Source organism: Vitis riparia, chromosome 11 (genome assembly GCF_004353265.1).
Source record: "Vitis riparia cultivar Riparia Gloire de Montpellier isolate 1030 chromosome 11, EGFV_Vit.rip_1.0, whole genome shotgun sequence".
In the NCBI taxonomy this organism is placed as follows: domain Eukaryota; kingdom Viridiplantae; phylum Streptophyta; class Magnoliopsida; order Vitales; family Vitaceae; genus Vitis; species Vitis riparia.
In genome coordinates, this window is record NC_048441.1 from 17,949,177 (window position 1) to 17,963,022 (window position 13,846).

At 35.9% G+C, this 13,846-nt stretch overlaps 3 protein-coding genes across 6 annotated transcripts; all 3 read right to left on the reverse strand.

The window, feature by feature from the left end:
- Positions 1 to 95: 95 nt before the first annotated feature.
- Positions 96 to 4,221, reverse strand: LOC117925673 (glutamate-rich WD repeat-containing protein 1). The gene is made up of 12 exons (XM_034844739.1): positions 4,089 to 4,221; positions 3,717 to 3,874; positions 3,561 to 3,639; positions 2,932 to 3,117; positions 2,709 to 2,807; positions 2,342 to 2,510; positions 2,115 to 2,221; positions 1,828 to 1,967; positions 1,659 to 1,731; positions 879 to 994; positions 653 to 770; positions 96 to 553 (listed from the first exon to the last, which is right to left on the reverse strand). Exons 1-12 carry the CDS (start codon positions 4,134 to 4,136, stop codon positions 422 to 424), a joined length of 1,425 nt encoding a protein of 474 aa, XP_034700630.1. The 5' UTR covers positions 4,137 to 4,221; the 3' UTR covers positions 96 to 421.
- A 701-nt stretch (positions 4,222 to 4,922) lies between these two features.
- LOC117925537 lies at positions 4,923 to 10,025 on the reverse strand. Of its 4 annotated transcripts, none has more exons than XM_034844561.1 (12): positions 9,132 to 10,025; positions 8,996 to 9,049; positions 8,842 to 8,893; positions 8,652 to 8,725; positions 8,425 to 8,555; positions 7,993 to 8,077; positions 7,665 to 7,822; positions 7,233 to 7,562; positions 6,409 to 7,134; positions 5,866 to 5,985; positions 5,556 to 5,623; positions 4,923 to 5,127 (listed from the first exon to the last, which is right to left on the reverse strand). In XM_034844561.1, exons 1-12 carry the CDS (start codon positions 9,154 to 9,156, stop codon positions 5,124 to 5,126), a joined length of 1,827 nt encoding a protein of 608 aa, XP_034700452.1. In that variant the 5' UTR covers positions 9,157 to 10,025; the 3' UTR covers positions 4,923 to 5,123. The 4 variants fall into 4 exon arrangements, with proteins under 4 accessions (XP_034700452.1, XP_034700453.1, XP_034700451.1 ...); XM_034844562.1 differs by lacking the exon at positions 4,923 to 5,127 and adding an exon at positions 5,134 to 5,367 and having other exon boundaries at positions 7,665 to 7,789; XM_034844560.1 differs by lacking the exon at positions 4,923 to 5,127 and adding an exon at positions 5,134 to 5,367.
- An 87-nt stretch (positions 10,026 to 10,112) lies between these two features.
- On the reverse strand, positions 10,113 to 13,027 carry LOC117925538. The gene is made up of 2 exons (XM_034844564.1): positions 12,816 to 13,027; positions 10,113 to 10,554 (listed from the first exon to the last, which is right to left on the reverse strand). Exons 1-2 carry the CDS (start codon positions 12,916 to 12,918, stop codon positions 10,232 to 10,234), a joined length of 426 nt encoding a protein of 141 aa, XP_034700455.1. The 5' UTR covers positions 12,919 to 13,027; the 3' UTR covers positions 10,113 to 10,231.
- Positions 13,028 to 13,846: the final 819 nt, after the last annotated feature.

The following is a 13,846-nucleotide window of genomic DNA, read 5'->3' on the forward strand; positions in this document are numbered from 1 at the left end:
ACCAACTCTACCCAACTTTTTCTAAGTGGAATCTTATTCAGACTCCGTTTACTCTTCTTCCTTTGGAGGAGACTAATCCAAGATTTCCAATATCATAAATAAAATTATTTCCCTTGAGAAAAAGCAGAATACGAAACCATTTGATGCCACCCAAGAGTTCTTCAAAATTTCATCACACATTCACACAAGTTAACCAACTCATACAACTCAAAACTGAAAATATATCAGGGGGGGTAAAAAATACAAAATTGATGCAACTTGTGATCATGTATAACTTTATGGGGCAACAGGGTTTGTTCCCTGTGATTCATAATAGCTTCAGGGTGTAGGCATCAAATCAGTACCTGCTGATGCCACTCAAGAATACATATGTGGGATGTGTGTCCAGTGCAAGAGGCATTCTGCTGGAGACGACCACCGATCAAGCATTACCTGAGGGGAGGACATTTTGGATGTTTGAAGGCATCAGGACATTGAAGCCATCTGCTGCAGTGGATATGATCATTCCCGGGATCTGAGAATGCCAGTGGAGTTCTTTCAAGTCTTTTTGTCCCTGTTTATGGTACCAAATATGAGTGTATGGAAGAAATGAATGAAAACTAATTGTGAGGGTTTGGTGTTCCGAGAACAAGAGAATTTGAGAGGAAATAACCTGATGAACAAAGAGAAGTTGTGGTGGTAAATCTTCGGGGGCATTTACTTGCTCCTTTGTCTGGGCTCTGAACTCAGCCTCCTCTTCCTCGTCTTTCTCTAAAGAGAGGTCCCATATTCTGGTAATTGAAAAAAAAAAATGGTTGAACTAAAAATAAAGATATAATATAACTATAAAACGTCTATCTGGGTTGGCTTTCATATTTTGGCCGTTAAATTTTCCTTACGTCAGTTGATTGTCAGATGAAGAAACTGCCAATGTGGAGGCTTCATGTGGGCTCCATTCAATGGATGTAATGGGGTGTTTATGATATTCAAAATGTGCTACCACAGAATCTCCATCCTGCCCAAAAAAGAGCATAAAACAGAATCACATCATCAATGACAAGAAGCCTGATTCATCCCCATAATGAGACCTCCAACTCATCCTCCACTGTTAGTAAAATAATCTGTTGTATCACATGCTTAACACAATACTACAACTCTATTTTCAGAGAATTCAAACAAGGGAAGTGGAGTGAGGAGGAGGCAGGGAGACATATCTACCTAAACATATGTGTTAACAAAGTTCCTCACACTGTTACTGTTAGAAAGTTTCCTTGTGTTGAAGATCAAAAAGAAAATACATAAGCCTTTGATGTAAATTGTAGATGCTTAGTAGAAATCAAGATGGGAGAAGTCAAGCATTAGGAGGATAAAGGATATGTAATCAGAAAACAGGTACACATAAGCAGAAGCCAGGTGTTTCATGACTCAATATAAAAAATAAAAATTCCACCAGAATAATATCCCTATAATCAATCCAAATATTGTTGTGCAGCAAACATGGATTTCAAGTACATGGGAGTGAAAAATAGAAATTGGGCTTGCACAAAAGGGCAACTATAGATTAACAAAGTGATAATAAAAAAAGGCCATTCTTTGCTTAGATTTACCAGGATAGGTCAAGTCCGTTGCAAAAGCAGAATATTAATATTCACTTTAAAATATTCTCAGAAAATGCATACCTTGAGCAACCTAAGATCACGAATAGAAAATGTCCCATCATCACTTCCAGAGGCCAGCATACAGCTAGCCAGCCTAATAGGAATCAGGAATGACCAAGTAAGGTCACTGCATATAGCATGAGGCACAGAAAAGTACTGCAATCAAGGAGCAATATTAAGGTTTAAGCACCTGTTCCATGACAAAACATTGACATCTGCATTATGTGCTTTAAAGGAAGCTGCTGGTGACCTTCCTAGACGTGTATCCCATATCGCAATATTCCCATCCACAGAACAAGAGGCAAACACATGAACTTCCGTAGGGCTCCACTGCATTGGTAAATATTTGGGGAGGGGGAGAATTGCTTAGAAGATTAAACATTTTAAGAAAGCCACCCATATAGGAACATAAGATCAGACTCTAAATACTCAAAATTCAAACAGATACAACTATTGCTTCACCAATTAGATACATACTTGTAGATCTTCCACACTAGCAGTATGTCCAATAAATGGATTTGTATCAACTTTCCATGTTGCATCTGATGTAGGTTCCCATAAATAAATACAGTTCTTGCAGTCCCCTTTGGAAAGAAACACCATTATCAAAACACTGGTCTATTTTGATAAAGAAACGGAAAGTTACAGATACTTCAGAAAGAACTCAACTCAATAAATAAGTGAAAAATACTACATGATAGTACCAGTTACAAGCTTTCCAGGGACAACAGGGCTCCAGTCAATAGCATAGCCTTCATCCTTGTGCCCACCGAACTTAACTAATGGCGCTTGATTAATAGCAGGAGAAGATCCCTGGTTAGCATCTGTTTCAGATTCTGCTAAAGCATTCAGATGAGAGCTGAAGTCCCACACCTACGTAGAGGTATGGGATATTAGAAATGTGATATTAGAAAGTCTTTAGCAGTACACAACTACAAAGAGGCCATATATTAAACTCAATATTAACAGACTCTAGTGCCAGAACCTCTAAATAACATGGACAAAAATAATATCAGAGAACAAATATGAATATGAAGAAAAATCCTTTCATTCAACTGTTATGAGTCTGACCTGCACATGACCAGTATCTGCCCAAGATGCACATATATGGGGGTTTTGCATCATGGCTCGAATGCGGTTGACACATCCCTCATGGGCCACTTTGCGCATCTGTAGGCACATACAACAATAGCAAACACATTAGGTAGAGAAGAAGATAAAACTGATAAAGGTGTATCACAAAAATGATTATGCTAGCAACTATACAGATAAAATTAGAAAAGCAAAAAGGTACCTGCAAAATTGGTGTCCCAGATCCACCATCCTCCTCATTTTCACTATCTTCATCACTGTCACTGCCATCACCATCCATATCAGAATCATCGCCGGTACTTTTGGTGGTAGGCACCAGCTCACGTTTCTTCCCAGAAATGTTAGATAGTTTAAATATTCCAATGGAGTTCCAAGATGCTTTCTCGGCCTGCAAAACAAGAACCATGATATCAATATACAGAAAATAAAATTCTGACCCAGAAGAGATTAATGGATATTCTGATCATTAATGACAATAGACAGTTCCTAGAAAGGGTGGAAACCAGCAAACCCGAAGTTATGGAGTTGTTTTATTTCACTGAATCTAATACAGGATTCGAGTAATGATAATGTAATAAAAAACACAAGACACCAAATGGTTATCAAAATAACATCAAGAACACCATAAACAATACTCCTACTCACTCAGCCTCCTATGTTAACACCAATCACAGATTTAATGCCCATGCTAATTTGACAATTCGTCATCATATTCATGAGGCAAATTTTTGTTCTATGCCTTCTTCAGAAGGAAAATTTTCCATGAAAATGAAGATTATGCTTTTAAGGTTTTTTTTTCTTTTTACAAACCCCACCGAAAAACTCCCTCACCTGAGTGCCTGCGACAAAATAAGCCGTGTGGGGAAATTCAGAGCGCACCAGTCCCAAGGAATCGCGCACAATATCAAAGCTGTAAAGGGAAAAGGAAATTAAATTATGAAAAAAAAAAATCAAATTAAATACGGAATAATGTAGTCCATGTGACACCTCAAGCAAGGCCATCCAACATGAAAGGCGTGAAGAGAATTGTAGGCAGAGGGGTCACACTGAAGCTCTTCTCCTTCCTCCAACTTGTCCACTCCAGGCTGCCATACCTTGGTTGGCAAGGAGGGCACTGAAGACGAACCCTCGCCTTTCTTTGATCCCTATACCAAAACGATTGCATCAAAAGATTCAAAACCCTAATTAGCACAAACACAGATTGGATAGCGTTTCGAAAACACTTCTCTTGCTTTTGAAAGCAAACATTTTTTAAACTAATTATAGGGAAAAAAAAAAAACTTCCAAAATATTTCTTTTGGCCTAAAGCTAAAACTTGGTGAATAAGATTAGAAGTGTAAATAAGAGAAAAGATTGAACCTTGTTCTTTCTTTTGGCCTTCTTAGGGTTTTTGATACTGCGAACCATTTTTGGCGTTGAGACTCTGGAAGGAGTATTTTGCTAGGGTTAGGGTTTTATACGCTTCACCTGCCTAAAGCTAAAACCCTTCGGGTGGGCCATTTGTGAAAATTAAATAAATTCAATAAACTGAAGCGATATTTAGCGATTAACCCCTAAAAATTATACAATTAACCCAATTTTATGGGATATGTTATTAGAGAGGCTATAAATTAATAGTATTTTCAGTTTGGCCCTTCCACCCTCATTAAGGACTACCGAAACGAAGATCCAAATTTGAGGGTAACAAATATTATGAAAGGGAAAATAAGGAAAATTATAAGCTATATTTGTCTTCGGGATATTATTGTCTGGGGAAATGAAAAAAAAAAGTCAAAAAAAAATAAATTTATTATATTTGATTTTAGGGTTTAATACACTTTAAACCTTCGAACCTATCCCATATTTTACATATTACCTCTAAGGTTTAAAATCTTAGTTTCAATTAATAAAAATATCACTTGTCGTGTACACGAACTAATTAAAAATAGATTTGTAAATTTTCAAATTCAAAAAGCCCATGATGTGACAGGAATTTTTTTATATTAGGTCCCGATGTTTGTGACAATCATTTTTTTAATGTTTTTTTCCAAAGAACAAAAAATTATTCTCAAAATAATTATAAAAAAAACCCTATTTTCTATTTTTAATAATGAAGACCGGCTTTTATTTTCTAGTTGCTAAACTTGTTTTTTATTTTGTTACAAAAGAACAAAAACTGTTTTTGAAAATAGATGGTAAACATGCCAAAGATTCTATGGAACCCATGGAAAAAAATTATTATTTGCATGTCAATCCACTGAAATTTACATCAGCTCAGTGACCAGATAGACCTGTTCATCCACGTATTATTACATTGAATGAAGAATAATTTGAAAAATTCAAACAATTGGTGGATCCAAATAGTTTTGGTGCCTTAGGGTGATGTATCAAAATTTGTCCCATCACAAGCTAATTTCATCTGCAATACCAGAAAGATGCAACCCAGATCAGCATTTGCATAAAAGCCAGGCACCCATCTATTGTAACCTATACAACATGCAAACATTCATATGAAAATTCTTTCCCAAATCTTTCTATGCATGCATTATCATTGCCCATGTTCGCATGAGATTCCGGGTTTTTCAGCATTGCAGTCTCTGATACGGTGATACTTTGTTTCTGAGCTGGATGATATCAACACTAGTTGCCTGTACTAATTCTGCATCATTCATAGGATATGGAACCAAGTTTTTAGAAGCCATGAAACCGGGCTTTGGTTCTGTGATTTGATCTTTTCTTTCAAAATTTGGGTATCTTGTTAGGCTAAGTTAAGATCTGTAGTCCTAGCTTGGCATAAAAGTAGAATAGATGGAAATGAATGAAGATCAGTATCAGTGATGAACATACCTGCTACTTCTTTGTCTGGTAAGGAAAACAAATGTTCCAAAGCCTGCCATTATTGCAACTTTTATCGCCTGAGAAGGGAAAAAACAGTTCTAATCGCAGTTTAGCATTTGTTTTCTGATCAACAGATAATCTCTACACATGTATACAAAAAAAACTAGTCCCACTCCATGCTAACCTGGAATATCTTCACAAATAATGGATAAATGAAGCTAAATCTAGATTGTTTTTTTTTCACCTTTTAATTGGGAGGTGGGGGTTTTGAATTTGTAGTTTGTATCATAATTTTAGGGGCTAATATCAGCGCTCTCACCCGTGCAACTGGGCCTCTAGAAGGTTCGACGTCTGCAGAATTCTCAAGCCTTTTTTTCACTCTGTGAGAAGTTTTCTGGGCTTGCTTCCCTTCAATATCAGAGCTTCCATGCACCTTAAGCTGAAAATAATGATGTAAACAGACTGATTAAATAAGCAGATTGCCAGTTCAATTTCAAGAAAACTTGTTTCTATGTTGATAACAGTAAGGTGAACCATTTATAGTCCAACGCGGCAAAGTGCTACTGGCACACAAACAGCTGGTTGTACATGAAAATACTGTAACTTTCTTGGCAGCAACAAGAAATTTATTTATTTTTTTGATAGGTAGCAACAAGAAAAATCTCACAGCAACATCCACAGCCGAAGTAAAGGATATGGTACATATTTCAGATGATGGTAGTTTCTATAACTATTCATCACAGCTTAACTTGATTCATAAAGACAACTATAATCAAAGTGATACTTCAAATAATGCAATAAAAAAAGCCAGCAGGAAAATTAAGATATCCTCTTCCACATTTTCAAGAAACAAAAAGCTCACCTTTCTTTGATGGATATCCACTTCAGTGGGGGAACCTCCCATTGCATTCATCACTTGTTTATCGCTGGTTGTTATACACAAGCGTCTTGTATCATCTAGGAATATACAGCTGCCACAGCTTTCAAAGCTGAAGTTCTCAGCTTTACAATATAGTACTGGTTTTGGTGTATTCTCTGTACCTCCCTGACTAATGATCTCACTTGAAAATCTTGATTGAACTCCTACTCCATCCTTCTCTATAACTGAAGTGCCACCAGAATCTCTCTCATCAGTGACCAAATTAGAAGGTTGAAGCCTACCCTGACGATTAAATATTCCTCCTGAAGCTGTAGCTGTTTCAACTGGGAATTTTTTAATCAAATTTTCAAAAGATTTTCTCTCTTCCTTTTTGTGTACTTGTCTATTTTTATCACTGGGCGTCTCATTTTTAGATTGGATGTGTTTTGCACTTAGCTCCTTTGACTGCCCAGCATACAGGGGTGCTTTACTTTTATCCATAGCTCTATCAGAATCAATTTGCTCTCCTCTTTTTCTGATATATGCTGCAGTTTGTTGAAACTCACCCATAAGCACAAAGTCTTTAGCCTCTTCTGAAGTTGATTGTGTCACTTTAGGGTTCCATGTCTCAGTTTCCTTTAATCTTTGTGGACCCCTTGAAAGAACTTCCCTCCAACTCTTGGTTGATTGAGATTTCGTAACTGGTGGCGCAACACGATGCCCCATTTCCTGTTTCCAAGCAAATAGTTTTCTGAAACTTATAGAAGAACAAGTATCCTTTGGATTAACATATGCAGAATATTCACAAGGAAAAGTACAAGAAATACCTGAGTTAGACTATTTTCAAAGGCACTTATCATTTTCCTTACATTACTGGGAGTTTTCCTCAATGAACTCTGTTTCTCAGTGTTGTCAGCATGATTTTCCTCCAGCCTTGGAGAAGCTGAATTACTATCTGTGGTAACAGATTCCAAACATCCTGACATAGATGAAGTTCCATCTGAAAAAATGGGCTTCACAGGAAAATCTGAGAATGGTGATTGAGCCTCAAATTTCTCATCTAAATCTGTGTGTTTTAATTCAGTTAGATGGTGGGCTCCAGCCTCCTGTGAAACTTCCGCTGTTGACAAACTCTCTCCACTTCTATCTGTATCATTCTAAAACAGGTAAGATAACTGTTAGGAAAACTCCTGGTGCTTTCGGGTTTCTCTTTCATGAAATGATAAAAGTTCTACAAGGCAATGTAAACAATCCTTAACTAGGGTCGTTGAGCTGTCATCAAGCTGAGTTCCTTCTATCTTATCAGCACCAGATTGTGGCTCCCCATTCAAATTCACAGGATTTTGTTCCAGACCAGCTTGGCTAGCAATCTCTCTGATGCTTTCTGTTTCAGTGTGAAGGAGGCCTCTTTGTGAATCTTGAGAAGATGCAGGACTCAGAACATCAAGAAAAAGCCTTTCAGAAAAGGTACAATGTAAGACCACATTGAAACTAAAGCTTATGCCATTTTCTTCCATTTTTTCACTTTTCCTCTTCTCCACAGTCCTCTTTTCTTTTACTTCATTAACTGGGTAAATGAGATCATACCTGAAACTTTCTTGTTGATTGACAAAGATGACAAACTAGCAGTTCCTGAAAGCCCACTGTGTTTCTTTTTCAATGCAGATTCTCTCTACCAAAAAAAAATAAAAATGTAAACAGAAAAATTAATCCTTCCATGCAGACAGCTATTTAATTGTCCAACAAAGTATTTTCAGGATGGAGATTTCATAGAGATATACTGCTGGCTTCATAATAAGATTTCTCAGAAAATCTCTGTAATGAATAGGAGAATTAAGTCTAAAGAAAGTACATATCACTTTCTAAGTTGTTGGTTTTAGTTTCTTGGGTATCTTAAACTCTTGATTCCTTGAATGTCGGGTTTTTATAATCACAAAATCTCTTGTAAGCCCATGTGAAAATGGCCATCATAATGGATAACAATGGAAAGAAAAGAGAAAAGAAATAGAGGAACAATACCATTATACGGATTCGGTTGCGCTCTTCTTCACTAAGGATGAACTGCAACTTCATGTGCACATGCCCACCTCCTTTGAGGGGAAAAGTGTCATCCAACAAACCTTTTTGAACTACCAACATGGTATCAATTTCTGGCACCCAGAAAAAAAACATCCTGATCAACTTTTGTTGCAAGAGGAAAAGAAAAATACATGATTATTAAGTTCAAATTGGGAAAAACAACACACCTGCATGTGATATTTCATTTCCTTCAGCATCCTGTAGAGTCACAGTCAAGTTCTGCCGAAGGGTAGTTAAAGGGCTGTACTAAAACAACATAATTTGAAATTCAGAACCAAGAAATTAGAGTTACAAATATGAAACTCAAACAATAGAGAGATGAATTAGAACAATTAAGATGAAATTCAGAAGCATTACAAAGAGAAATCTCCCTTATCCCAAGTCTGGTACTCTCTTTTTCCCATGGAAACTGCATTATACAGTACAAACACTAGTCAATGCCACAAACCGAATGATATCTGACAAACAATTTTACCAGTAAAAAATGGAGGAAAAATGATAATCTGCCTACCCTTTATGGAAATTGACGAAGGGGATGATGAAGGCAGGCCCGTGAAATCCAGAACTAGAATAATGAATTAAATTGAGTGAATGCACATACAAGTTTTTTATATTTCAAACTATATTAGGAGGGGAGCTTTTGACACCTGAAACTTGGATGGTTCCTGGCATTGGAGATAGAGCCTTGAAGTAGATGTTGATCCAAGAGAGAGAGCCAGTGACAAAGCTTGTAATATTGATTGGTGGAAGGGAAAGGAGAGATACCCAGCAAAGTCTTGGTTTGCAGAGGGAGAACTGGAGAGAACTAGATGGAAGAGTGTGGATATGGTTGGACTTCAAGGTGGAGAACTACACTGTGGGCTCCATCAACCTTCAAACTATTTATTAACCACCTCAGATTCCAGGAAGAAATTCTTTATTTTTGTCTCACTCCCCCTGGCTCATGACCCCTAAGGTCTTACAGTGTACCATGAAAGTTATGTACCTTCTCGTTTTTTTATCAATTTAGGGGAGATTAACCCCAAATGACTTAATTTCTGCGCGACGATTCCATCTCCTTCTGGGTTGTTGTCTGTTTTAAATGATGAGACATTTGGCTGTGATTTCAAACACATCTACATCCGAGAAGAAACCAGAGGTGGATATTTATTATCAAGGTGAGCACTACAAAACAGAAGTCTCTGGATAGATTGGTTGTTATCATTTTACCCTTACAGATAAAAAGGTGGTCCTGTTGAAAAATCTGAAATACAAGCTCATAGAGCATAGGTAGGTTCCTCTCTTGGGCCCTAGCCTTTATATTTGTGCCAGAAGGCAGCTTATATGGTTATATGCCTTCTTAAATGTTCAAAAATCCAAAGCTAAATTTTGGGTTCTGGAGATCTTACCCGAAATTGCAGGGTTTATGGTTTGAGCTCTCACTATTTCAGATAAATGAGAAACTCCATGATGTACCTTTTTCCCTGTAGTAAAGGGCAAATTGACCTTTTTAATACGACTTAGTAAAGGATTCATGAAGCCAATCCCAAGTAGACTGGGGAGGCAATGCTCAGTTGAGTTCAGTAAGGTATGTGGCTGTCGGATGCCCTTAGAGAACCTGGGTAACCATTAGAGAGAAGGCAGGGACATTGATATCTGATAAAAGTTTAGAAACACCATCCAATGGAGTTGAGTTTGAGCACCAGAAGAAGGCAGTCTGCCCCTTTCCATATAAAGGGCGAAAATTTGACAATAAAGAATAGAAGCATCAGAATTTAAGATTTGGGACAGATTTTGTCTTAATAAAATGTTTGAGAACGGCCTTCTCTTCATCAATTCTTTTCTTCTCTTCAAGATCCTTGGGTTTCACTTTTCTTTTCTCTTCCAATATCCACTTGAAAAGCTCAAGCTGCTGATCAGCAGGGATGGGCTCCCGCACCTTCAAAGACTCCATTGTTGCTGGAGGGGTTGTACTCACAATTGGAACAGAAGAAAGTTCTGCCACAGCTTTTTCTTCTTCTATGTGTTTCTTTGTACCTTCACCATTATCCATGTCTGCATCTTTCTTTGTTGCCCCCACGAACATATAAGCTGCAAGAGATAAAATCGAAGTTAGTGAATTGCCTGGTGATTACTTAGGTTTACAAGATTACTAACATGTAAGTGGATTATTTTCGAAAGAGTTGTTAGTAAATGTCCAATTTTTTATATAAGCGTTATTAGTAAATGTCTAATAACAGCAATCATCAGCCATCCTTCTATCAGAAACACTGATTTCGACTTGCATGCTTAACCAACAACTTCATCAAGCAGAGATTCCAATTGCCCCATTTCTATCTATCTATCACAATCAAGACCTTCCTCCACTCATTTTGGCATATGTTGAACCACTCACTACCTTATACCCGATCATGATGATTTCTGCCCCAAACCATCAGATTTCACAACAAGAGTTTTACCCCAAATGAGTAATTTGTTTTCAGCTGCGATGTTCATGGCAATACCAATGTGACTTGAGATGAGATCCCATCTATCTGGTTTCCAATTGAATTTAAACTTCTACCACCTCCCCACTTCCCATTCCAACATCTAAATCAATGTTAACCCATCAAAATCAAAATCCATAACAGAAGAAAAAAATATTTTGCTACTTGCTCCCTCATTCTAGGTCAAGAATTTCACATTTGAAGAGAGTAACCTTGGCCTTGACTTAGGAATAGGATTCCTTTAACTAATTAAGTCCAACCTAATAGGAGAATAATAATAAGGTCTAACCATAATAATAATAATCCTTCAACTAATTAAGTCCAACCATAATAGGAGAAAAATAATAAAGTCCAACCAAAATAACAATACAGAAGCATCCATGAAGGCATACTTAAAAGGAAAAGAAAGCCATAATAATACAGAAGCATCCAGAAGGCATGCTTACAAGGAAAAGAAAGGCTTCAAGAAGTTGCAATGCTAATATCCAAAATCATGATGATGCTTCTTAATGAAGATATCATACATCCCCAGTCATCTACTCCACAAGAATACAATTCGATAGAGGGTAAAAAATAAGGCCAAAATAGCAACAATCACTGACCTTTGGGGTTAACACAGAACAGCTTCTCTTAAAAAATATTACATTTTATACAGACAGGCTTCAATTAGAAGTTAATAACCGAGAGTAGCTTTCCAAACTTCTCAATTACAGAAGATGTGATACACCACTTTGTAAGTCAGAACTCCCTTTCCAACAATTCAATTCTTCCGTTACTTCATAAAGTTAAGGTTCTAATAAAGTACTTGATGCTTCAAAATTAACCTCCTATAATTTGCTTTCAAAGTGATGGCAAGCTGTAAGGGACTTTCTCTATCAGAATCTTCGACATTATCATGCCAGGATTATCATAGAATGTGCAACCATAAGAGGATTCTGGATCATTTCGTTAGCTGTCTTTTTGTGTCTTTTTTGGACCATTTGACATGAAAGAAATCGGAGGGCTTTTGAAGATGTGGAAACCTCAGATCAATTGCTTACATCCTCTTTTATGCTTTCCTTTTTGAATCATGTTAGGCATCATATAGAAGGAAATACTATGTCTTTGATCAATTTTATTGATTGGTTAGGAGCTAAGAATTTGTGTGCAGCTGGTGTTTCCCCTTTGTTTGCCCTCCTTTCTTTGGTTTTTTTGCTTGGTTCCCTTTGTATACTCCAGTGTAGGACGCCGAGCTTTAGCCTTTTGTCTATCTATAATATTTTTCTGTGTGCTTATCAAAAAAAGAAAGAAGGATTCTAACGCACAACTTAAACTGAAAATTTCTATTATATCCAATTAATATGGTTTCAGATAAGAGACAATCAAACTAAAAAAGCCCATCAGGCATTGATACGGCCATTAGGAGCAATGAATTCTTACCAACAGTGCACTATCAGCTCAAACACAAACCCTATTCACTTTGAACTGCAAATTTTCTTACATCCATTTAAGATGCTCACGTTCAAAAGTTCAAAACACAATCAACAGATGAAGGCCCATCAAATATTCATACATTTGTACCATGTGCCCTCTTGTCATCAAACCCAATTCACTCAAACTCGATACATCACTTTAAACTTAAAGTTTTATCGTATCCAATCAAGCTTAAGATGCACACACTAAAAACCTAATCAAACAGACAAAAGACCCATCAAATATTCATAGAACAATGCTCCCTTATCGCCGGTTCACCATCAACTCAAACCTCAAATGCAGCACACACCAAAGAATAAAGACAAAATCACTTCACCAAACCTTCTTTTCTTGTTGAAAATCAATTACCCAGAAAGAAAAAACCAGGGGTCTACATTCATCTGTTAGCCATACCTCCAAGAGCAAGATTTGCAGCTAGGAGAAGTCGCCAAACAAGTTTGTAACGCCTAACGGCTGACACCTTGGGAGGTTGAGGAGCTGAAGGTGGAGATTCCATTGATTTCTAGATGAATCTCAGCTCGTTTTTGGCCTTTTCTCTGAAAATCAATCCCAAGAAATTAATCGAAGCCGAGCTCAGACTCACCTGAGAAAAGAACAATCGTTAAGGGTTTAAAGCAACGAATATGGGGTTTTATTTTATTTATTTATATATATATATAAAGGCTTCTTCCAAAATCAAGTGAAGACTGAATATTATCCCCCAATTGCACTAAAAAAAAGATTATTTCCAATATTATACCGGGAAAATTTAAAATTTTACTTAAATAAAAAGAGATCTAGTGATTCTAAATTATTTTTTTATTTTTTTATTTTACAAGGATTTTATTTAATTATTTATTATTTGATAATCATGATATAATGATTCTTGAGTTTCAAATGGTGTTTGGTTTTACCAATGTTTTCAAAATTGGACCAGTCATTAAACTGAAAATCGAAAAAGTTATCCATGACATTATAAATATACAATTTATAAATTATTAAAATTTAAAATAATTATAAAAGTAAAAATAATAATTTATATATTATTTAAAAATTAAAATTTTATTTAAAAATCAGAAAATCAGTTTCAAATTATAAATTTAAATTAAAATCATAATTTTAATTTAAAATTTAAAATTTTAATATTTATTTTTAAATAAAAAACTTATTTTAAAATCATAAATTTATTTTAAATTCTAATGTTTTTAATTTTACCATTAAATCATATCTTATACCATCCATGTAAATCCATATAAAACACATTTTTTTACTTTATCAATTTGAACTCTCAATCTCTCATCCTCGCCCAACACCGTTGCTGTGAAGACTAACAAATAAACAAAAAATGAAAAATTTATAAAAATTTAATATTAAACATAATATCACAATAAAAAAAACACATTAAAATTATTAAATATAAAACATAAAAAATAAATTTGAAAATG

Bases quoted from the DNA above. Each gene is read 5' to 3' on its own strand.
- LOC117925673 (XM_034844739.1), bottom strand. From the start codon at position 4,136: ATGGTTCGCAGTATCAAAAACCCTAAGAAGGCCAAAAGAAAGAACAAG. The intron at 3,640-3,716 runs GTGTCACATGGA...TTCCCTTTACAG, and splicing joins GTTGGATGGCCTTGCTTGAG to CTTTGATATTGTGCGCGATT. The intron at 2,222-2,341 runs GTACTATCATGT...TTCTTTCCAAAG, and splicing joins CCCTGGAAAGCTTGTAACTG to GGGACTGCAAGAACTGTATT.
- LOC117925537 (XM_034844560.1), bottom strand. From the start codon at position 9,156: ATGCCAGGAACCATCCAAGTTTCAG. The intron at 7,563-7,664 runs GTTAAGGATTGT...TACCTGTTTTAG, and splicing joins ATGACAGCTCAACGACCCTA to AATGATACAGATAGAAGTGG. The intron at 5,624-5,865 runs GTGAGAGCGCTG...TTCCCTTCTCAG, and splicing joins CTAGAGGCCCAGTTGCACGG to GCGATAAAAGTTGCAATAAT.
- LOC117925538 (XM_034844564.1), bottom strand. From the start codon at position 12,918: ATGGAATCTCCACCTTCAGCTCCTCAACCTCCCAAGGTGTCAGCCGTT. The intron at 10,555-12,815 runs GTATGGCTAACA...TATCTCTTGCAG, and splicing joins TGCAAATCTTGCTCTTGGAG to CTTATATGTTCGTGGGGGCA.